Here is a 24,524-nt window from a genome sequence, read left to right as displayed (position 1 = left end):
TAGGGAGGTTGTGGAATCTCCATCTCTGGAGATATTTAAGAGTAGGTTAGATAAATGTCTGTCAGGGATAGTCTAGACAGTATTTGGTCCTGCCATGAGGGCAGGGGACTGGACTCAATGACCTCTCGAGGTCCCTTCCAGTCCTAGAGTCTATGAATCTATGGTTAACCCCTCTTTCACGATTTTCCATAATGACAAGGTCTCTTTATGCCTTCACCCCAAGTACCTATCCAAGATGGTTTCCCAATTCAACCTCTGTCAATCCATACACTTTCCTACCTTCTGCCCCAACCCTCACACCTGTAATGAGGAATGGAGACTTGACTCATGATATTCAGAGTCTTGGCTTTTTATCTTGAGCAGATAAAGCCATTTCGGAAATCTCCTAGGCTTTTTGTAACCATAGCAGAGAGAATGAAAGGGCAAGCCATTTCCACCCAGAGAATTTCCAAGTGAGTCTCAGGTTGTATTATACAATATCATGAGTGAGTCTCAGGTTGTATAATACAAGTGAGTCTCATGAGTTGTATTATACAATATCATGAGTGAGTCTCAGTTGTATAATACAATACAATTGTATTATACAATTATGAGGACGATCCCTACCTGAAGGGATTCAGGCCATCCCATGGGAGTGCAAGCATCAACCACAGCCACACTTCACAGCATGCCCCTTGCAGACATATGCAAGATGGCCATGTGGAGTTCTGTACACACCTTTTCCACACATTATGCTCTAGTGCAGTGGTTCTCAACCGGGGTCCAGGGCCCTCTGGGGGCCACAAGCAGGTTTCAGGGGGGCCGCTGAGCATGGGCAGCATTAAACTAACTAAGGCTTAAGGCAGAAAGCTGAAGCCCCACTACACAGGACTGCAGGCTGGAGCCCTGAGCCCCAACACCTGGGGCTGAAGCTGAAGCCTGAGCAACTTAACTTCACAGTGCCCCCTGTGACATGGTGCCCCAGGCAACTGTCCTGCTTGCTACCCCTTAATAGTTTTTGTGGTACAGGTGGGCTGTGGAGTTTTTATAGCATAATGGGTGGGCCTCAGAAAGAAAAGGGTTGAGAACCCTTGCTCTAGTGCATGATTCTGTATGGACACTTTTTTTTTTTCCCCCAGAGCAATAGTCCTCTGTTCCATAGTCTCCTCACACCATCCTACCACATAAGCACTGCTTGTTACTCACCTTCAGTGGAATACAGTAGGGACCATCACTCAAAGAAGAAAATGAAGTGACTTACCTATAACTGGAGGGTCTTCGAGATGTGTGGTCCCTATCTATCCTCCAACAGATCTGCAGTAGAGCAGGAACTGTGGACACCAGTGGCTTGCTGTGCCCTTTATTGCCTCAGGTGAAACCACGAGGTGCTGCGGGTCGCATGCGTGGACCACTAAACAGCATTACTCTCAAAAGCTCTGGCTCTGGGCACATGGTGCATGCACGCGCACAACCCTCAGTGAAATACAGATAGAGACCACCCATCTCGAAGAACCTCCAGTTATAGGTAAGTAACTTCGTTATCTATGAATGTGCTGATCAGTCTTGGGATGTCTCTTGTTTTTACACTGCATTGATGGAGTCAGAATAGGGGGCTACAGCCTCATAGCTCTGCTTCTGACTGCTAGGATAATTAGCCCCTGGGCATGAGCCATTGGGATTTCATGATATGAGTGCTTGCTGTCTGCACAAAGGGGTTATTTAATTATGGTATGCAGATAAATTTCAGCCCTCTTGCTTCCTGTCTAAAAATTTGAACCATCACATTGTTACAAGCTTGATGTGAAGCAGAACACAGAGTACCCCAGCGAAGGTTATGCATTCCATGCGTGTTTGTGTAATACACTAGTTCAACTTGAACTCCTCTTAGGTTACTGGCAGCTGAAGGCTGTGTCATATATCATACAAATGGCAATTTCCCCTAGATTTCCCTTCAGGTTTCTGATATAACCTCTGACCTCAATATTGCAAAGTGTTAATGGACTCTGTGAGACGTGGCAAACATGCATTTTTGTACATTTTCTAGTGTTTTATTAATTTACAAGGAAAATCTAGAACTCATTTTTGACGTTTTTCTTCATCACACCAAATTATAACCCATGATGAGACACAGCACTTCACCAATTGTGTGTGTAGGTATGTATGTGTGTACACATACACACACTCAGTTTGTATATCTACAATATTCAGAAGAGAGAGTAGCTATCAGAACAGTACAGTGATTTTATTGTTACTCGAATGCTCTTGTTTTAATATTAATATTTCAGTAACTGTCCAGAGGCATTAATCGGGATTGGACTCCATTGTGCTAGGCACCATACAAGAGGTGTAAATGGTGTACAAGGCTGACCCAAAGTTTTGTGGGGCCTATGCAGCTAACTCCCCTCCTATAACGAGGTCTGTCGCCTCTTAGAACCAATGACACCTTCCCTGTCTGCCTCCTGTCTTCTGGCTGAGGCAATCCCCCTTACCTGTTAGTGAGACTCCACAGCTCCTAATAGCTCTGCCTCCTGTAGTAGCTAAGAAAGTCAGAAGATGGTCCTGGAATAGAATCTTTCAAGCAGGAGTCATAGCTAATAAATTCACAGTTATAGTTAATAGCCCTCTAACTCTGGAATCAGACAAGCCCACAGCCACAGCTCTGATGCTCTCTGAGTTTTATGGGTCAGTTGTATCGCTGGTGCTGTTACACCAGTAAAGACCTAAATTTTCTACTTGAGCTGTAGAAACAGAAGACTGGTCAAGGAATTTAAAGTATGTTAAGGCGTAGATGGAACAGGTCTTATCTGGATGAACTTCAGGTAACTGGTTTATTCTCTGAGTTTTTTAATTAAATATCATCTGTCTGTGGGATTGGATTGTCTATTTTGATGGAATGTAAAATGGCTTATAAGTAAATATTTGTGTTTTGCTTTATAATCCAGATGTCTTACAAGAGCTATTGTGTTATAATTAAAAATCTCTTCAAACTGAAAGCAAAATTGTCAATACCCAATTTTTTTTTAAGTCATTTAAAACAAGGAACACTGATCTTAATCAGCTTTGCATTAGATATTTATATTGTGTTGTCTTTTTATTAGGTGCACAAGGAAGATAGACTGTGAAAGGGCTAATATGTCGAACCATTGGCTGTGGAGTCCAGATGGTGTATGCATGGCTATTACTAGTGCGCATCCTCAAAATATGAGCCGCAAAGCCCCTGGCAAGGTATGAAAATTAGACTTTTTGCCTATTTGTATGCTTGAAGTACACATACAGTTGCTATCAGTGGCATATCAGAAAAATACTTATCGATATATATTTGTTTGCCATGGTGATTTGAAATAGTATTGAAAGAAGCCTACACCTACTCTTTTAGCTGCCATTTGTGCAGGCTGCAATTACAAAGAAGTAGGGGAGGGTTGTTTTGTTTTTTTTAACTTTAGCTTGAAACAAAAGTGTCACATGCTGTTATAGTTGTCGAAATGCTTCTGTTTGCGTGCAGGCTATGTTTATCTGGATTATGGGGGATACATTTTTTAAGCTGAAGATCATTGATTACACTTGTGTAGCTTTTGTTTATTTTTCAGTTTATGAAATGCACTTATCCGGTATGTTCTATAAGCACATGTATGAAACGTAAAAATAATACACAACTCATTAATGGTTCTATGCCCTCTCAGTACCCACTTGCAGCTCACTTAGGCAGAAATTTGAGTCAACAGTTGAGCCTTGGACCATGCTTTGAAATTCAGCTAGTGATAGGAACACAGGTATTGTCACATTGGGTCAGACTAGTGGACCATCTAGTTCAGTGTTCTGTCTCTGGGAGTGGGAGATACCAGATACCTCAGAGGAAGGTACAAAAAGCTGAGCACTAAATCAGTATGATCCCAATTAGTTAGAGGTTAGCTTTTAAGCCCTGAAACATGAGAGTTCATATCTGTTCCAAAACCCTTGCATTTTGTTTTAGTATTTACTGTTACAACTCTGGGTATTCCTCATCATTCATATAAATTCTAATCCCTTTTTGAATCCTGCTGAGGTCTTGAAAGTCAGGCTGTGATGGACCAGTGGAAACAAGCTGCTGAGTTGGGACCGCTGATAATGCCTTGTCAATATCCCCAGATGTTCAGATCTGAAAACTGTTTGTGAAAGTGTCCTATTTGATCAGGACTGATATGGTGGAGAACAGTGAGAGCGAGAGAAGACATTCAAGCCATATTGAGCTCTAGTAGATAAAAATCCATGACGTGAATTGTACCTGAAGGTGAACAGAGAGCCTCTGGACAACAGGTTTTGTGTATTCTCTGTGGGTAATACACTAGCAAGCAGGCAGATACGTTCCGCTCTAGCTGAGACTTCCCAAGTGGTCTTTGACTCTAGCTCTATTCTAAAATGCCTTGTGATAACCCAGTCAAGAGGTAAGCAAGGTGTGAGTGTCCATAGGGAACTGACCATTTTAATAAATCCATTGCTGGAGAATAATCTAAAAGAAAATCATCTGTCTGGGAAAAAATCACAATCAAAACTGTGAAAAGAGCATGGAAATCACTATCCTCCATTTAATTTACTCTTTCCTGTAATACAGCCAAGCTTTCCATCCATCCATTCATCCATTCACCACAGAAATGCTGTATTTCCTAAAGTAAGCTGTCTCAGAAGGGGAAAAAGAGGCTATCTAATTACTGACTGTAGTACCGGTAGCTGTGGAAAAAGAGGACAATGAGGAACTATAAAAACAGAACCAGTAATTAACACACCAGAGTCCTGGAGCATCAAAATCCATAAAAGCACCATCTTAATCAGTCCCCATCTTAATCTGTCTCTGACCTTGCTCATTTTTGTTTGTGTGGTGCTTGTTTTTTGTGACTTTTTTTCTAAAGTAGAATTTGCCTTTGTGTTTACAGGTAGAACTGACTGTAAGTCCGTTGCCAGAGTTAGCTGTAAGTGACATGCTTTGGTGTCAGTTTGGTGAAACAACCAGTATTGCAGAGTTGAGAAATGGGACTATTGTTTGTGATCCTCCCACTACAATTCCTCACACTCCAAAAGGTCAAGGTAAGGACACTGTGCTGCCTCCCGTTTATTTTATGTGGGATGATCACTACCATTGTAATCTTCCATTATCTGTCATTTGCTTATAAGTGTTTTTTTTTGTTTTGTTTTTGTTTTCCCAGTTCAACCCACTGGGCTGAATTTTTTTCTTTTCTTGATCTCTTCCTAGTTTCAGCAAAAAACAGTGCAGTCATTTCCATGTATGAGGTTAGTGGAAAAATAGTTCAAAGTTAATTTTTTTCCAACTATTTTTTGAATAGCTCTAGCACTTCCAGTGTTTGCAGCAGGAACTTGAAATGAGGCAGACAGGATCAGAGATGTGCCTTTTCTTGTACTCATGAAAATCTGTCTAGATTTGACTGACTTATCAGTCCTCCCCTCCCCCCCCGCCCAAACTGGCATTTGCAGGTGTGCAGTAGAGCTTTTTCAGCACTTCTAAATTGTATGAATTTCCAAAGTGTGCCATCTGTTTCCCTGCACCACAGACCATCCTTTCTCATCTGGCAGCTCCCTGCCTTATTCACTACACACCTTTCAAATTCTGCAGCAAACTAGATAGGGGTCCTGTGGGGGAAAAATAGTATGTGATGTAATTAAAGATGCTATCATAATTCTGCATCCTTGTTTGTATGCATTCAGTTTCCATGAGCAGTCATAGTTCTTCTAAAGTTTCCTAGTTATTGAGTGCTTGACTTCACAGTAATGTTACTCTAACATCTATTCTTCATTGAGTGCTTGCTCACGTCGATTCCATTCTGGGTGTTCACGTGACCACGTGTGTGGCCGTTGCACGTTTTTGCGTTAGCAGTACCCGTAGGGCTGGCTGTGGCACCCTCTGGAGTGCCGCACTCATGCTGTGGTATATCAGGCATCGCCGTTCCTACGCCCGGTCAGTTCCTTCTTACCTCCCGTGGTGGTCAGAGTTTTGTTCTTGCTTAGCAAGAGCTAGCGGTTTCTCCTTTTGAACTTTGTGCTTTAGAGCCTTTGTATATAGTTTGCATACAGTAGTGTTAAGTAGTTAAGTGTGTGCTTGTTAGTAGTTAGGGTCCCAGTGGGGACTTCGCCCCAGGCGGGGCATGCCCCAGTCTCCTGGGTTTAAGTCCTGCTCGGACTGCAACAGGTCTGTGCCTGGGAGTGACCCTCATAGCAGCTGCCTTAAGTGCTTGGGGGAATCACAGGTTAGGGAGCAGTGCCGGATCTGCAGAAAGTTTTGGCCTGCATCCAAAAAGAGCAGGATATCCACTTCAGGGCTCTCCTGATGTAAGCCAGGTGGAGGGTGGACTCCGAGCCATCCATGCAGGTTGCACCAAGCCCCTCGGCCTCCGTGCGCAGTGCATTGCTGGCACCTGGCTCCTCTTGTCACTGTTCACCTTCACCGGTGCCAAAGAAGAAAGCCAAGAAGTGCTTCCCAGCACCAAGCCTGAAGGCTCAACTGTTACCTACTAAGGGACTTGGGCCTGCCTGCCTGGCTACTGCGGAGCCATGTGATTGTGCCTCCCCGGTTGGGGCTCCCAGCCCCCTTAAAGGTCCACCACCAACTCCCGGAAGTGGAATGGGACCCACTCCCCTGCCTGCACCATCGTCATTTCAGGGTTCCCAGGTGCAGAGAGCACACTCCACCTGCTCCAGTGACGACCTCAGTGCCACAGGACCCAACTAAGGCTTCCCAGGAGGGCAAGCCCACTGTTAAGACCCCTTAGGGGACAGGGGAACACTGCCCATCAACGAACAGAAGATGTCAATCTTCTCTACCGTGTCGAGAATCCAGGGCCATGTCCCAGTCGCATCGTTAGACGCCCAGGCTGACTTCCAGATACCCTCAGCGCTAGTCACCAGCATGAGGTCGACGCTCCCCCTACTATTCACAGCACCACTCACTCTCTCGCTGGTCATCCTCCAGGCTTTGGTTCCAATCACCGGCACAGTGGGAACGTTCTCCGTCTTGGCACTGGTCTCCCCAGGACCAGTACCACTCTTCCCGGTACAGTCACCAGTCAGTTATGCCTGGACAATGGTCACCAGTAGCCACAACCAGTAAGCAAACACAGGCATCGACGGCTCCTCCCTGGTTGCTGGAAGGTGGTTACTCCAGTATAGAGGGCACAGTTCAGCGCATCGTCCAGGTCCCATCAGCGTGATTGGGCACCAGACCTCGCTCCCTTGTCTGTGGCACTGCACTTGCAGCACGGCCAGTGGCCAATGTGGTGGCCGTTATCCACCCTCTTGCCCCTCCTCATAGCTCCAGTGTGGCCTTGTCAACATTGGTTCGGCATGCTGCATGCAGCCACCCCGTTGCAGCTACCTTTTCTGCTGGATCTGCTGTCCCACAGCAACCTGCTGCACCTGAACCTGGCATCTCTGCACTTGATGTCCTGGCTGTTGCGTGGCTGAGTATGGACAAACTGGAGTTCTCCTCTGGTATACAATGAGTCCTGCTGGGCAGCAGGAAACCTCCCACCGGGGCTATCTATGTGGCAAAGTGGAAGCAGTTCACTTGTTGGGCCTTGGACTGACACATTCGTGCAGAAAAGGCCCCGCTGCAGGACATCCTGGACTGTTTACTGCACCTTAAGTTCCAGGGCCTGTCACTATCTTTGATCAAGCTACACTTGGCAGCCATTTTGGCATTCCACCCTCCATTTCAAGGCCGGTCGATCTTTGTCTATCCCATGATGACATGGTTTCTGAATGATCTGGAGCACCTTTACCCGCATGTCTGGGACCCAGTCCCCTCTTGGGACCTGAATCTTGTACAGTTGAGGCTCATGGCATCCCCCCACCCCCCTTCGAACCCTTGGCTTCCTTCTCCCTTCTGCTTCTCTCCTGGAGGGTCTCCTTCTTGGTCTCTGTAAATTCGGCCCGTAGGAGCTCCGCTATACAGCCTTCTATAAGGACAAGGTCCAGCTGCGGCCGCACCTGGCTTTTCTGCCCAAGGTTATCTCCCAGTTCCACACTGGTCAAGACATTTCCTTCCAGTCCTTTGTCCAAAGCCTCATGCGATGGATGAGGAGTGCAGACTGCATACCCTAGACATCAGACAGGCGCTGGCCTTCTACATAGATAGAATGAAGCCGTTCCATAACTCAATGCAGTTTTTCCTTGCTGTCACTGACAGGATGAAAGGTTGCCTAGTGTCAGCCCAGAGAATCTCTTCTTGGATCACGGCCTGCATCCACTACTGCTATCAGGTGGCAAAGGTGCCCCTGCTAGCAATCATGACTGCTTCTTCAACTACGGCACAGGCGACAGCAGACTTCCTGGTGCAGGTGCTAGTCCAAGACATCTTTTGGGCCACCACTTGGTTGTCCATCTACACGTTTGCATCACACTATGTGCTAACCCAGCAGGCTCAAGACATTGCTTGTTTTGGCAGAACTGTGCTGCAAGACTGTGAACTCCAAGACCACCTTAGTTGATTCTGCTTGTGAGTCACCTAGAATGGAATCAACATGAGCAAGCTCTCGAAGAAGGAAAAACAGTTACCTGCCTTTTGTAACTGTTCTTTGAGATGTTGCTCATGTTCATTCCATTACCCATCCTCCTGTCCCTCTGTCGGAGTTGTCGGCAAGCAAGAATTGAGAGGGCATAGGGCCGGCAGCATCTGATACACTGCGACATAAGCGCAGCACTCCAAAGGGTGCCACAACTAGCCCTAAGGGTACCGCTAAAGCAAAAATCTCCCAACAGCTGCTCACGTGGGCTCACGCAAACCTAGAATGGAAAGGAGATGACCAACGCATCTCAAAGAACAAGTTATGAAAAGTAAGTAACCATCTTACATATTTTTCTGTGTGTGATTTCTATTCTACATGCATAATATTGCATTAATTATTGCATAATAGTATTTAAAGTATTCAGATGCTGATACCCATGAATGTGGCTTTCTTGATATCTGGCACAACAAAATTTCAGTGTGCAAGCACACTGGAAGTCTTAGTGCTCAGCTGATGACAATTAGGTTTCATTACAGACAGAAGAGCAATGTAAATTAATTACCCTCTTTGAACAGAAGTATCAAGTTGCTGACAGATATGTTCAGGTACTTTGGTATATTCTAAGTACAAAGAATAACATAATACTTCATTATTTAGTAGCCAGTTCACTTTTTCTATATCTTCTGTAATGTGAGGAGACTTAAGTCCTTGACCATGTTGATAAAGTTGATGTAGTTTGACTCCATTCAGCACATAAAGTAATACAGGAAGCCTATCAGGAGAAGCATCAGAATAATCTAAGCATCTAGAAATAATAGAGGCCTCTGAATTTCTTACGAACAAATCCATCTGTGAGCCTTCAAAACCACTGTGAAGATGTTCAAGACCCTCACAAGCACCACAGCAGAAGGCAAACTGTAACCATCAATGGCAACAGAATGACTACTGTTAGAACATGACAAAAATCCAGACACAACCATTTAGTCTTGAGAAGCTCCACCAAGTTGAAATCATCCACGCTACTTTAGTTGTGAAAAATTCCAAAGGGACTAGGATACATTCCAAATTAAAGGACACCTATTTGCAGATCTCATTTTAAGTTGTCCCTGCCGTACGAGTTGGATACAAACCTAACTGAAATTTTCCACCAAACCAGTGGTAGGCAAAGTAATCTTACAGTCAATCTGCCATCACCCTTTCAAGAAATTATTTGAGGAAAGCACAGTTTGCAATTGCTCAATAGCTTGTGAAATAGCTTGTCACAGGAGTTTAATGGTTTCTGTAAGAGGAATTGTAAATATCCTCATTGGAGAAAGGTTTTCCATTCTTAGTTAAGTAATGATCCGGATTAGAAATACATTCATGGGAAAGTTATTTACAACAAGCCAAAAGTCCAAAGTCTTAGTTTAATATTTCAGGCATTACTGTGGTTACTGAATAACTTGTACAAGGTTGACTTGTTCTAATTCATATGAGTTGATAGAGTTTGATGCACAAATAGTACAAGCAATTTCACAGGAAGAAATATCCGTACTTTATGAAAATATTTTCTTAAAAATAACTCTTCTATCAATTTTTTTCTTTTGTATTCAATTCTCATTTTCCTTATTACCTCAGTTTTCATCATTCTAGTACCTTCTTAAGGCATTTCCATACTATATTACTATTCCGTAATGTAGCTTACTTACCATTTCTCTTTATGCATCCCATCCTATGTCTTTGCACCATCAGTTCCTGAAAATTTAGTAAACGCTAAGAACAAATAAAATTAGTTATATCATGCATGTGATAGTTTTAGCCTTGTGATTCCAGTTAGGTGTTTGTTTTTACATCTTGAACAAATAATAAAAACATCATTGCACCATTCTACACAAGAGCTAAAGTATTCAATAACTTATTTCCTTTTTTTGGTAGATCATGTTTCAGTTTCACTAATATTAACCTTTGGAGAGGAAAAGATGTTTTTTGCCTCAGCTACATATCCGTTCTATGACTGTGAAGAAGCAATGAATCTTTCTGAAAATCTGCCGTGAGTATTTTATCTTCTTAACTTGAGTTGTTGCATCATGCTGTGTGTGTTCAGGTAACTGAACTGTTTAGTTAAGGCAGCTGACTCCTTCTATAGTAAACCATCTGGCACAGTCAGCATTCTCTGATAAGTCCTGTTGGCATCCAACTTGCAGATCGAACTCTCAAACTATAGACTCAGACATCTAAATTATCTGATTTGCAAGCACAAACTTGACCTATCTGGGAATCTAGGGCTTTCAGACCTCACAGATTCAGGCCCAAAGTTCCTATGAGCCATATTGTGGCTTTTTCATGCATGCTGCTGTTCAGGCGAAGCAAGTTACCAGACTAGGTTCTTTAATTATTCTCACTGTGAAATTGTGAACTCGGCATAGTAAGGATTTTGTAGCAAATTGTTCTACTTTGTATGACTAAAAATGGAGTTTGGGTTTGTTTTGGTTTGGTTTGGTTTTTTGGACAATGAAATTTGAATGTTTAGGACACAAAAAAAAAACCACCAAGAAGTCTTGTCATGACCCATCACATTATATTTGTAGATGCTACTCCTGTGCAAGTAGTAGATGGAATTGCCAGTGGGACCGGAAGAAACATTTCTGTAAAGACTCATCTTTGGAAGAGGATGTGATTAAACAAAATATGGTAAAAATTTAAAATTAGAATAAAACAGGCTTTATTTGAACACTTGCATATTTTCTTTAGCATTGCTACTAGATCAGTTGGTTGGACTCACGTTTTAAATAAAAATCAGGATTCTAAAGTTAACTTCAGAAATACAATGTTTTGTGACTTTAAGTGGGGGTGGGAATGTAGAGGTGTGATTAGGGAGGGGAAGCAAGATAGAATAATTTCTTAGGGGATATTTTTGTTCCTTCTACTGGTTTGTTTTAATGGGAGGAATAAGATTTCAGGGCTGGGAAAGATAATCATCTACAGCTTTGGCATATGCTGTAGTTATTTTTAGTGTGTCTAATTTGAAAGGGTGTAATCAAATCTGTCATTTTATTTTAAGCGTGGAGTTCTTCAGAACAAGAATGCCATTGTCCAAAGGCTGTTGAGATTTGTTGTGATGGAAGATTTTTATTTTAAATGTTTATCGCCCTAGGTGGAAGCTTGCCCACAGTTTCTAAATCCCAGCCCTCAAAATATACCAATGGAGTTCCCAACAATAGTTCATTTTGAAGGAAAGAATCTAGAGGATTATCAGGTAAATGAATTAATTCCAAGTAGTCATTTGACTTACAGTTTAATTTCAGAGTTCATCCTAAATTCCTGAGACATTAGTCTGTGTTTCCTCTGAGTAATGTTACTGCTTTCAAACCCCTCCCATTTAAAATGTGTGTGTAACTATTAATTATTGTAGGCTGCCCATAAATGAGTAACCCTTGCACTGCCAGGATAATTTTTTTTCTCTGTGTTTGCTTTCAGAAATCAAGGGTGAACTCCTGACTTCACTGAAGTTAAAAGCTCATGTTGTCTTCAGTGAAGTTAGAATTTGATCTTGAGCATTTAAATTGTAATAATAAGTAAGGCTGTCAGCTATTTGCAGTTAACTCAAGCAATTAATGCAAAACAAATCAACTAGAGTCAAAAATTAGACGTGATTAATGTTTTAATCACATTGTTAAATACTAATAGAACAACAATTTAAATTTATTATAAATATTTTTTGATGTTTTTCTACATTTTCAAGTATATGTATATCAGTTACAACACAGAATACAATGTGTACAGTGTAAAAAAGTTAGAAGAAATAGTATTTTTAATTCCCCTCAGATAAGTACTGTAGTGCAACCTCGTTATTGTGAAAGTGCAATTTTACAAATGTAGCATTTTTTTTTACATAACTGCACTCATAAAACAAAACAGTGTAAAGCTTTAGAGCCTATAAGTCCATTCAGTTCTACTTTTTGTTCAGCCAATCACTAAGAGAAAAAGTTCATTTACATTTACAGGAGAGAATGCTGACGGCTTCTTATTTACAATATCACCTGAAAGTGAGAACAGGTGTTCCCATGGCACTGTTGTAAATATCTTGTAACACGGGGTATGTGGCAGATATGCTCAACTTTTGTACGCCTCTTTATGCTCTTTCTTAATCTTTTTTACAGTGCAAATATTTGTAATAAAAAATAATAATTAGGTCTGCCAATTGCAATTAATGCATACGATTAACTCAAACCAAATTAACATACATTTTTAATGAGCATTAATCATGCACCAGGACGCCATGCTCAGGGAGGCTACATGGTGTGCCTCTCCTCCCGCTGCCATACTCCACTGCAGCTCCCGCCTCTTCCTCCTGCCCTTCCTCCCCAAATGGATCCACTCCTAGCCAAGCTGCTCCAGACTGGGAGCCTGCCTCCTGTCTGCTGCGCAGAATGTGGACAGGAGGGCTGATATTGGTGTGTCCTCCTACCAATGTGATAGGCCACCACTTAGATTGTTATGCAAGAGGAGACCATGACTCTTTCACTCAGGATACCCATCTTGGGGAGGGAACCCCAGTTACTAGGAAAAGCCAGATTATAGTACTGGGGGATTTGAGTATTAATATAGATAGTTGGATTTATGATGAGCAGGAGAACCACATGGTAAATTGCCTGGTGATTGCTAAGATTGCAGATCTCATGAGATAGCTAGACAGATTTATATGCAATCCCTGGGGCCAGGGAGAGCTGGTGATTGTGGTACCTGTAGGTACCCATGCCATAGGCAAAGGTAGCAGAGATGTCCTGGAGACCAAATATATGCTGCTAGATACGAGATTCGAGTCCAGGACCTCCATGGTAGAATTCTCTGAAATGATCCCAGTTCCACACACAGGGCCAGTAAGAGAGGCAGAACTGCAGGGTCTCCATGCATGGATGAGATGGTGGTTTGGGAGAGAGGTTTTAGATTTATTAGGAACTGGTGAACCTTTTGGGAAAGGAGGAGTCTATACAGATGAGCTGCACCTAAGCCAAAATGGACCCAAACTGCTGTAAAATTAAAACATTTATAGAGGATTTTTTAAACTAGGCTGGGGGAAAGCCTCATAATGACACTACATAAATCCATAGTTCGGCCATACTTTGAATGTTGTGTGCAGTTCTGCTCACCCATCTCAAAAAAGATATATTGGTATTAGAAAAGGTACAGAGAACTGCAACAAAAATGATGCGGGGTATGGAACAGCTTCCGCGTGAGGAGAGATTAACAAGACTGGGACTGTTCAGTTTAGAAAAGAGGCGACCAAGGGATGAGGGGGACATATGTGAGGTCTATAAAAACATGAATAGTGTGGAGAAAGTGAACAGGGAAATGTTATTTACCCCTTTATATAACAGAAGAATCTAGGCTTTTTTTAATTGTGCACTGATTATATGTGTGTGTACTTATTTATAACTCCTACATGTAAATGGTCTTGGAATATAAATATGTGCCCCAAGCATCCATTTGGCTAGTAATTTCCAAAGTGCTAGTACTCTAAAAGTTAAGCCCCAAAGGTTAAGCAAGAGCGAAAAACAGCAGTGATCCTAAAGGTGGCTGGAATTATTTATTCCTACTGAGTGAAGTAGGAATGAAGCTGGATGAAGGATAAACTTTATTCACTAAAAGTTCAGTTACTAAATAGGGACCATATTCTGCAGTGATCTTGGCGTAAACCTCCCATTGATGTCAGGATGGATCAAGGGTAGTGTATGGTCCTAGATTTGTAGACGTGGCCCACAGATCATAATTTGGCCATGGGGGGCTTGGAATGATGAAAATTTCAGTGTGGGGGACCTGGCAGCTACCAGAACTTTTTAAACCTTTTTCTTATTGGTTGGTTAGTACCACAATGTATATCCATTATGTTTCTCCTGGCTTGCCTATTTGAGATCTCTCTGCAGTGACAAATGACAGGTCTGCCAAGGGTGAAGGAAGTTTTTCCTTTTTGTGGTATTTTGAGGTGCCAGCCATCATAGTGAGTTTTAATATCTCCATCAAAAACAAGAATGGAAGCATTCAGAAGATTTGGGATCTCTTTAGTTCTTATGGCTGATGCCTGTTTATCTCCCAGTGAGTGAGGGGAGAGGATAGTTTTGAAAATGCTGTTCATGATTATTGTAATAGGCTGGGGATGGATGAATCACACCCCATAAGATTTCTATTTTGGATTCTTATCTGTACCAAACAAGTTCTTGACCTGGGGACAAATGGGTCTCACTAAATGGAGCTCTTGGTGGAGGCATTTGTTCAAGAGCAAACAGTGGATCTTTAGGTTGCTTTAAAAAGAGGAAACTGCTGTTTTTCTGTCTCTCCCATTGAAAAAATTCAGTAGGATGTTAAAGTAAATCAAAGCTATTACAGTATCTAAGGGGAAAACTGCTACCAGAACAAGCAGTTCAGAGAGGCTCTGAATTGGGAGTTGAATGCTGGTCAGTTGTTCTATTTTTAAATTCTAAGAGAAAATTTAATCTGAGTCCTCAAAAGCCAGGCAGGTTATCACAATATGAAGAACTTATTGAACTGTATGTGAGGGCTGTTTTTCCACATCAGAATCTTGGATACAAGGTTCTTCTGTCTGGATGTGCCATCCTCTGCTATAAACATGCATATATAAAGCGCTGGTCAGTGTATGTTGTCCTATGTACCCAATTCACAGAGGAGTCGAGTCTCTGATGGCCCTCAGGCAGCTTGGTTGTTTACATCAAACTGTAGAGATGCATTTTAGTTCTGGAGGTGCCTAGTTCAGTCCTTTGTGTCAGTCATCGCACATATGTAAACATTACACCCCTTGGGTGGTTCTGTCAAGAATGTGAGAGGCTGAAATACAGCTTCAGCAACATTATTTGAAGATAATTGAAAAAAAATATTGTAGTATAAAGTGGAGATGAGTAAGGAGTCAGGCAATATTTCTTCAGAAAGAAGACCTCTGACAAAGTTTAAAAATTGGATAATTATAAAAATCTCGTACAATTTCGAATGAGGTAATCCTTTTTGTGTGTTGGGGCTGGGGGAGTGGTGAATGGTGTCTGAGGTGAAAGGGTAGTTTTTAGAACTAGTCAGGAAGTTATTTTTGTTTTCCTCAATTTCCTGTAGTGAAATATTTGAGGAAATATTTTTGAGTTGGAATATTCTTCAGAAGATTCTGGTGGGGTTTGTTTTTGTTTTTTGTTAAAAAATACAGTCAGTGGAAAGCAGACACTTTTAATGAAAACTTATTTGGTCAAAAATCCAATTTTGCATTAAAAAAAACCCCCAATTTTAACAGAAAAATTTAGACTACCCTAGAGGCCTTGTCTTCATGGCTTTGATGTTTAAATGCATTGGTCAGGAAGCCTTGTTTTTAGTTTCTGTAAATCTTGTTAGCTATAGTGAAGACACTTTGACCTATTCAGCAGTGAAGTCCTGGGACTTTCTCCTGCCCACTGGCTTTATTTATTTAAAGCTTCAGAAGAAGCCTTTTTGGAACTTGGTAGCCCATTTTCCTTCCTTGGTACCCCATAAGATCTTATTATGTGGAGGAAAAGGTCCTTCTCCCTTAATATTATACTCTTGGGATTTGCAGTGGAGAGCATTGCCTCCTGTGTCTGTCCTCACACCCAGCCCTTGCATGAATCTTTTGGTGGATGAAAAACTATCCTCTCCCCATTTTTGTCATGGATAAAGGAGAACAGGAAGATAAAACTATTGCTGCCTCTTGCTACTGCTATTAGTTACATAAGCCTTGTGTTCCCCAAGGAGAGCTATCACTCCTGCTTTTGAGCCATAGCTACATATAAAGCAGAACCTCCTCCCAGTGTATCGTAAAGATCCTGATTTAAAAGAGGAGCAGGCCATTGAATAAGGTCTCAAAATCCTCTTAAGGCATCAAAAGTGAGGGAGGGCTGTTCCCTGCTGAAGCAAAGGGAGTAGTGAAACTTTCTGGTTTTCCCCAAAGCTAGCAAAGGTTGGCTTCAGCTTCACTTGGAATTCTCAGGTCAGGTTCATGTAGTCCCATGATCATCACCTGCCTGCTTTGGTTCATAAACCTCCCATGAGCCTAGAGAATGGGATTCACACAGCTCTATTCACAATGCAGCTGATGTGAATTTTATTCTTACCTGCTGAAAATGAGTGCTAGACATTCTCCTACTTTATTTGTGCTGATCTGAAGCTTGGCCTTTAAATGGATGTTGGAGAGGCAATGTTGGAGCAAGTAACAGATGATATTAACGCTATCTTTAGCTTTTGTTTTCAGGTGATGATTTAATTGATTAGCTTTCTATGTCTGATCTTATCCCTATCAGCGCGGAGCAGTATATTGCTTATTTACTTTTTATTAAGCTCAGTGGTACTGTAAAAATTCTAAGCTGAACATTTCTCTTATCTAGGGTAGCTCTTTTAAGATTGGAAATGACCAGTTTGAATTTGAGGCTCCTGTTGACACATCAGATAATGGAACTTACTCATTCCAAAGCAAAGAGGTAAATGTAAAAAAAAAAAAAAAAAAAAGTTTGTTTAAAAAATATATATTTTTTGTCCTGTTGTAATACAGAGTATGCGTCTGCATGCGCATGGCTGTCCCTCAAAGGAGATAAACCCTAATTACAGACCTGTAATGGAGATTCTTCTCCTTTGCCCAAAGGCAAAAGTTTACAGCTTTTGGAATCATAGTTCCTTAATTCCCTAGTCTTTTTTTTCTTCATGATAGTCTTGATTTTAGCATGTATGCAGCTCATGCATTCATTAAACTGTGCTTTTGGAAAGTCTGGGCCATATGTTTTTGATTCAGCCTAGTCAGACTGATCGAATATTGGACTAAGAGACAGGACTCCTGAGTTCTTCCCTGCCACTGACTCATTGACCTTCCTGTGATTTAGTTTCTCAGTCTGTAAAAATTTCACCATTCACTGGTATTAGGTGCACTCAGTCTCCGGGTGCTTTTTCAGAAAAGAAAAAATGTATACAAAGTTCTATTATCTATTATTCTGTTTACCAGGTTATAAATTAGGTTTATAGATTTTTATCCTGTTCAGGACAAAGCCTGAGTAAATAAGCTGAAGGCCTACTAGCTCACCTCACAAGATTTTTTTTTTTAATTTTATTTTTGTTGAGAATTGATTAATGTCTATGCAGCTGTTGCATTGATTTATATGATAAGTGTTTTCTTCTTTGTCTGCCCTACTTTGAGTCCTCATATTATGGCCATCTTCTTTTAAATACAAGAACTATGATGTGTTTCAGAGCCTCTGAATGCTAATCCTTGTTTAGCCAGTGTGTGTGTAATTAGGGAGAGGGAGGGCGCTACACTGTTGAAGAAACATCAGACCTTTCCTTAGCACATTGAGCGATTATGCTATATTGTCAGTAATAATACATCCTGCTGGTTTGGGAAGGAAGAGTTGAGAAAGTCCAGAGCTGGCAATTTCAAACAGTCACTGAATCTCTCTAAATATAATATGCTAGCTACTTGGATTCTTACCACTAAATATAAATCAGATCATGAAAATTGATGATCTAATGTCAATTCAGTACTGCTCCCCATTGACCCTTCTAGGTTCTGATTGCTATAGATTAAATTAATTACCAAAAGTTTCCCTGGCTACATTTGGCAAAGAACAGAAACAGAGCATAGATTTAAAATGTTTTAGATGCTTTCTGAATCTTCATAGATCATGTTAAGAATTATGGGACACAAAAATTAACCTTCCAAAATTAAAATAAGCAGATGCAAATGTCTTCCTGTGTCATCTTTTCCAGTTTTCCTATGGCGCAAATGAAACTCTACCACTTAATCTGTTCATTAAAACAGATAAGGTCAAGATTGACAGTAAACTCATGGGTAAGTATGAATTATAGGACTCGGGGGAGTGAAATTACAATAAATTGAGATTTATTCCCATAATAAATTTTATCTTCATGACTTCAAGAATGTTACCTTCTCAAGTTTTACTGGTTTTGGTAAAGCATGTAATTAACACTTCTGCCCTGTCAGATTTAATACAACTGCATGAATTAAATGTCACTATCGATAACATCTTTAAAACTTTTGTATATTTAAAGTTTTATACAGAAAATATCTTGAAATTTGATTCTACTCTGAAAAGCAACTCTCTTAAAAATGGCATTGTGAGGTTCCCTTGTTATATCTCAGTAATATGATAACAAACTTACTCTCTTCATGGGTAAAAAGGTGGCTTTTGTTACTGTCATCTCTACAAACGTCACCAGGGATCTGAAGTTTAAAACTGTGTTCTGGCTCATGCATCGTCATCAATGATAGATTCTTCAGTTTGGTTGACAATGAAAAGCCAGAGAAGTATTCTGTGGCAATAAAAAGTATGCACTCATGATCCCTGCCATAAATTGCTTTTTAATTTTGTTTTATTTATTTATTCCAATTTATAATGGCACAAAAAATCACAATTAAATTTATGGTCCTGGTCTTGTAAGCTACTGTGTGCTGGCAGAGCCCCAGTGAAAACAATGGGCTCCATGTGGGAGCCCACGTAAAGTTCTCAGGATTAAGATCCTGCAAACACCCCCCCACGTAACAGTTCTCAGGATTAAGATCCTGCAAACACTTTTTACCAGATATAGTGCTTGTTACTATGAGTCCATATGAATGAGAATAATGTCACTCATAAGTAATGTCCCCATGCAGATAAAAATCTTTATACATTATTCCTGCTATATAATAATATTTAAACCATTCAATTTTGTATAGGCAACACAGAAGCAGGGGAGTTTGAGGGATTTCCCTATGTTGCCTCTGCATGGGTGGGAGCACTTGTTAACTCAAGCCATTTCTTCTCCTCTTGTGGGGAAATCACATTGTAACAGTGCAGCATCAACATTTCCATGCCAAAGAATTGTGATATTATAAATCCAGAATCTTACAGGATCTGCAAAGAAGGTAGAGGGGGGGACGAAAGAAAGAGGAAAAAGGAAGCAGTGTTGTTGTTAAAGAAAAGCTCTGATTCAAGTACAAATCTACAATGATCAGAAAGAAAAGGCTGGGAAATACTGGCAAAATACCCTTTTTCTCTTTTGTATGAATGTTTTTATCCAAATTCTCCCTTACTTTAATATTTCCTTACCATGTGAAGTCCATAGCATAATGGTCTTTAAACATCACCCTGCATCTTGAAAGGAACTGACTTTGGAGGAATGGACTTTGCTGAGAAGGTACTCAATTATTTCAATTCCAACACTTTTGAACTCTCCAGTAAAAAAAAACAAAAACCCTCTTCTTCATACAACACAAGTGAATATTAAGTTATGATAACATTTTAAATCTCAGACCACTGGTGGGTTTTGAACAGTATGAAATCCAATATAGCTATCCCTTTTATCTTTTGTCCTTGTTATCAATTACTTCACAGCTTGAATCTAAAGGTGATGGATTAGTCTGAATCTAATGAGTGGCTTGCTGCTCCTGTATTTAATCACAAGTTTCAGAGGGGTAGCCATGTTAGTCTGTGCATGGAGTGGAAAATACAGTAAGCAGGTATAAATGTACCCATCTTTTCATGTGCTGTATATTTATACCTGCTTACTGTATTTTCCATGCGTCTGATGAAGTGGGTTATAGCCCACAAAAGCTTATGCCCAAATAAATTTGTTAGTCTCTAAGGTGCCACAAGGACTCCTAGTTGTTTTTGTATTTAATAAGTTGGTCAAGGAATGAAGGATTGTTTAACACTTTAAGACTCTATCTTTCCCTGTCCCTGTCATGCCTCTGGATGTGAGAGACTTCAAGATGTTGCTGTGCTGACTTTGTTTGAAGAGAAAGGGAGTGAGGTTCCTCTTCTAGCAATTCATTAAATATGTTCCTTTGCTTTGTCAGGTTGTCATGTGGTGATGTGGGTGGAGATTGTAGGTTGTGTGAAGGCAAAGGGAAGATTTAACAACCCCACTTGTTAAAGCTCCTGTGCAAGGACAGTCTATTACCAGTTTGAGTGCTGGATTAGGAAGGCAATCTGTTACATCTTTCAAATTATGTTCATGTTTGTAGATGTGGGAAAAGCTTTCCCAGCTGCAGCCAGTGCTGTCTGTTCCAAGGATAAAGGGAAGTGTTAACTCTCTTGAAAAAGTGGGGTTGTCAGTCTGGCACCTTTTACCCAGCACTAAATTTGCTTGGTTTTTTTTTTTTAATTGCAGAATGAATGAGTAAATAATAAATACTCTGTTTAAAATGACTGAGAGGGTCCATGTCCAAGTGGTTTCCAAATCAAATTAGTTTAGTGTACAAGTAAAAAGAGACTCTCCTCACCTCTCCCATAACTCTTAATACTGCAAACTCAACATGGAATCTCAGTCAAGTTAGGTCTTCTCCTACAGTTTCATCATTAATAGTAACAAGGGTCCTACCGCCCACCATAGGCACCCTGTGATCACCAGTGCAACTCCATTGCCTTGAATGGGTTCACACTGGTAAAACTGGTTGAATTTTAGAAACCATCACTGATAGTGCACATGAAGGAGTAAAATCCAGGTCTCTCACTCTCAACTGTATTAACGCTGCACAGTAATGAAAATAAAAACTGTCATTGAAGTCACCAGCTGAGGCTCTGAATACACCCAGCAAGCACATCTGCTGTTTAGTAGGTGCTGTTTTTAAAAATGCACTCTCCAAGGAAGAACCAGACTGAAGTCATTCAATTACATATGTGTTGCAGAGAGACTGGCTCTACTGGGCACCACTATATTTTGCATACCTAACAAAGAGAGCACAAAACTGCTGAGGACAGAGATGGAGAAAATGTGTTTTTATATTACTAGTCAGTTAGAAAAGTAATCCGACATGGTTGCCTCTTGGAATTAGCATTAAAAATCTATTGATATTACTTCAATGCCTAATTGCTTACTACTAAATTAAGTATCTTCTATTATTCTTCTCCAGTATATAAAAGTGCACTGAAATGGTAGAAGTTGGAGAGTGATTTAGCTGGCGCTCTACCCAGCGTTCTAATCCTCTGTCTAAAGGAGGGCCGGTGCATGCTCTTTTCAGTCAGACATTCTGAGGATGGACTTAACCTACGCATTCCAAAAGCAGTCGTTCTCCTCTCCTTCCCAAACCCCCTTCCTCAGCTTCCAGTCAGCAATGTTTACTTGCTGCACTTCACTCTAAGGAAGAAACTTCCTCCAGTGCTTCATTAATATCACTTGATAAACTGACTAGCAAGAAGAAAGACAGCTACAGGGCTGCTTGCACTACTTATCTACCCCTTCTGCCCTGAGATGGTGTGGCACCTCTTCAGCTGAAACAGTTTCCACTATAGTAGCTGTCAAGTGCATATCCAAAAGTTCTCTTCCAAACCTGGGCTTTTCTCATGGTGCTGTAATGCTTGGCTGCATAGCTAGTTTTACCTACTAAGGGTGATTATGCATGGTGATCATGTATCACGGCCTAGCTCCATGGTCTTGGCAAAGCACATTGAAGGGGTATGATTTGTTGAGCACACTGTGCACTTGAACATAAACTAGGTACATTTTAATTCATGCCAGTAGGGTCTACACAGAGCAGTTAAAGCAGTTTACAGATCGCACCCCTCTAATGTGTTTTGCTGTACCACATAGACAACCCTAAGGTCCAAGGTAAGCTGTGGTTTTCTGGGAATCTTGGTGCATGGCTCGATAAAAGGAGCCCTGTTCAGTAGCTAGCCAGCATGACAGTTGTGCTGCAGTCTCTATGGGATGATTGGCTCTGTTAGTTGCTAGGTTACCCACTGTGATTTAACTGCATATTTTGCAGAAGGGACAGTGCATACTTAGGGGTTGTCAACTCAGGAGGAAATGGTTTGAAAACCATGAGACCGCTCACTTACTGAAAGGGAATAATAAAAGACCAGGAATAAATTAATGAGTACTGCTTGGGTCTACAGAAACCACTAGATTTCCTGAATGCTTCCAAGGAGATTTTTAAAGTATTGGTTTTGGCCTGGAAAGTCCTAAATGACCTGGGAACACCCTACTTGAGAGAGACTCTCTCTCTGTGATACACTGATGCGTCTGTGATCAGCAGAGGTACTGATACTGGATCGCTCTCAATACAACAGAGGGGGCATTCTTGGGACTTTGGACTCTGGAAACCCTCTTCTCTTCTCCTGTCTAAAATAGCCTGGATTTTTAACGGCTGATGTACAGGGGCTATAGTATTTGAAGAACTACTCCCTGGTAAAATGAGTGAACAGATTGAGCTGTGTTTGGATTTCTAATTTTAAATAATTGGTTGTGTATGGAACCATACACAAAGGTTGTTCAAAGGTTGTGTATGGAAGCTTTTATTGTGCTAAATTGGCAGAAAGTAAATAAGTAAATAGAGTTTCTTGGTTCTCAATAAATACCTTTTATATAGCTAAATAGACTGTGCTTTGGGCAGGATTGGCCTATTGAATTGGAAGACTCTGGCCATGACATTAAAGGTTTTCTTCCCCATCGTCTTGTTACGAGAGCATATCTGAAACAATAATTGACTTGACACTGCACTTGTGCATCTTTTTATAATTGTCATTTTAGTGACTTTATACAGCTGCTCTTATGGCCGAAGTGACTGCAGCTTGTGTCTTGCGGCTGACGATGACTACGAATGCGTCTGGTGTGAAGAAGAGGGCAAGCCACACAAATGCGTTTATAAGAATCTATGTAAAACTTCTACAAACACTTGCCCTCATCCCGTCATTACTCGGGTAAGATGATTGTTTTTCTGCCTACCAATGTATTGTCTCTTCATGAAGATGTCTCTGAAAATGTTGCATGCTGAAAGAAGGCTTTCTCAAAACATTTAAATAAGCTTCTAAATTAGCTGCCACGAGATGGTATTGGCACGGTGTGTCTCCAAAGCTTGCCATCAAGAGAGATCTATCACAATGTGGTTGAAACCATGCTAGCAGTACGTACTTAAACATGGTGGTTGGTACCAGGGAGTTAGCAGAGTTTACTTGACCAGTATGGATGTATTCTTATCTGAGCTCTGTGCTAATCAAGCATGCTGTAGAGCATACCGTAAACCAGTGGTCTCCAACATTTTTACACCCAAGATCACTTTTTGAATTAAAGAGCAACCCAGGATCTACTCCGCCCCTTCCCTAAAGCCCCATTCCACTCACTCCATATCTCCCTCCCTCTGTCACTTGCTCTTCCTCCCCTCACTCACTTTAACAAGGCTCCACGCACTGCCCCTCTCTGCAAGCACCGCCCCTGCAGCCCCCATTGACCTAAGCTCCCCGTTCTGAGCCAATGGGCACTACAGAGGCAGTGCTTGCAGACAGGCTCCTGGCTCCCTAGCTGTTGACTTTCTTGGGTGGAGACCCACGTCTCTCTCCCTCCTGACCAGGGTATTTCCATGCTGAACAGTTCCCCACCTTCCCTGTGTTATTCCCAGAAAAAGACACTGCCTTAACAGTCCTGCTTGCTTATCTTTGAGGAGACAGTACACAGTGTGATTCTTCTGATTATAGATTAGTACATAGTACTTACTGAGTAAGTCTCTTTATTATTAGGGTAAAAGTATTACAGAGAAAATGAGGGCAGGGAACTGGACTCAATAACCTCTCAAGGTCCCTTCCAGTGCTAGAATCTATGAAAACGTATTAAAACAGCAGAAGATTCTACACACATGCTAAGAGGTTCCCCTGGCCCCTAAAACTGTCTCCAACATAGGCTCTGTCAAATAAGTCCCTCAAAACTCCGAGAGGAATCTCTTTTGTGGTCACAAGGTCATAATAACCTCAGTTCAGAACAAGGACCCAGTCTTATAGCACCTCAGTAGGCCAAGTCTTTCTCACCCTTTCTTTAAGGATTAGGCCCTTCCATGGACCAGAGGTCCTGTTTATTTGCTGGATCAGAAGGAAGGTGCTGATTCAGCTTAAATTCAGGCTATTTATTCAAAAATCCATGCATCTCCCTGTGTAGTAAGGCCATTGTTGCATGAGGATGGGCTAGTAGTTGCCATTCAAAGTTGATAGTCCTAGTTGTTCTCAGTGATGGTATTTCAACGAAGTATTAAATGCCTTCCCCCGCCAGGGCAGCTGTCCGAAATGCTGTACAATAGGCTCCAGTACTCTGAGGTTAAAA

General features: G+C 41.3%; 1 protein-coding gene across 2 annotated transcripts in view; it reads left to right on the top strand.

Annotated features, from left to right (window-relative positions):
• The window catches only part of PLXNB2 (plexin B2), a 358,989-nt gene that overhangs the window by 273,817 nt on the left and 60,648 nt on the right, over nt 1-24,524 (top strand). For both annotated transcript variants that reach the window (XM_032769366.2, XM_032769365.2), the window contains exons 8-15: nt 3,078-3,204; nt 4,887-5,037; nt 10,383-10,497; nt 11,036-11,138; nt 11,602-11,703; nt 16,838-16,930; nt 18,207-18,288; nt 22,968-23,137. In XM_032769366.2, coding sequence (XP_032625257.1) covers nt 3,078-3,204; nt 4,887-5,037; nt 10,383-10,497; nt 11,036-11,138; nt 11,602-11,703; nt 16,838-16,930; nt 18,207-18,288; nt 22,968-23,137 — 943 coding nt within the window. The remainder of the gene's footprint in view (nt 1-3,077; nt 3,205-4,886; nt 5,038-10,382; nt 10,498-11,035; nt 11,139-11,601; nt 11,704-16,837; nt 16,931-18,206; nt 18,289-22,967; nt 23,138-24,524) is intronic.

Source organism: Chelonoidis abingdonii, chromosome 1 (genome assembly GCF_003597395.2).
Source record: "Chelonoidis abingdonii isolate Lonesome George chromosome 1, CheloAbing_2.0, whole genome shotgun sequence".
Lineage (NCBI taxonomy): Eukaryota > Metazoa > Chordata > Testudines > Testudinidae > Chelonoidis > Chelonoidis abingdonii.
This window is presented reverse-complemented; position numbering and strand designations above follow the sequence as displayed.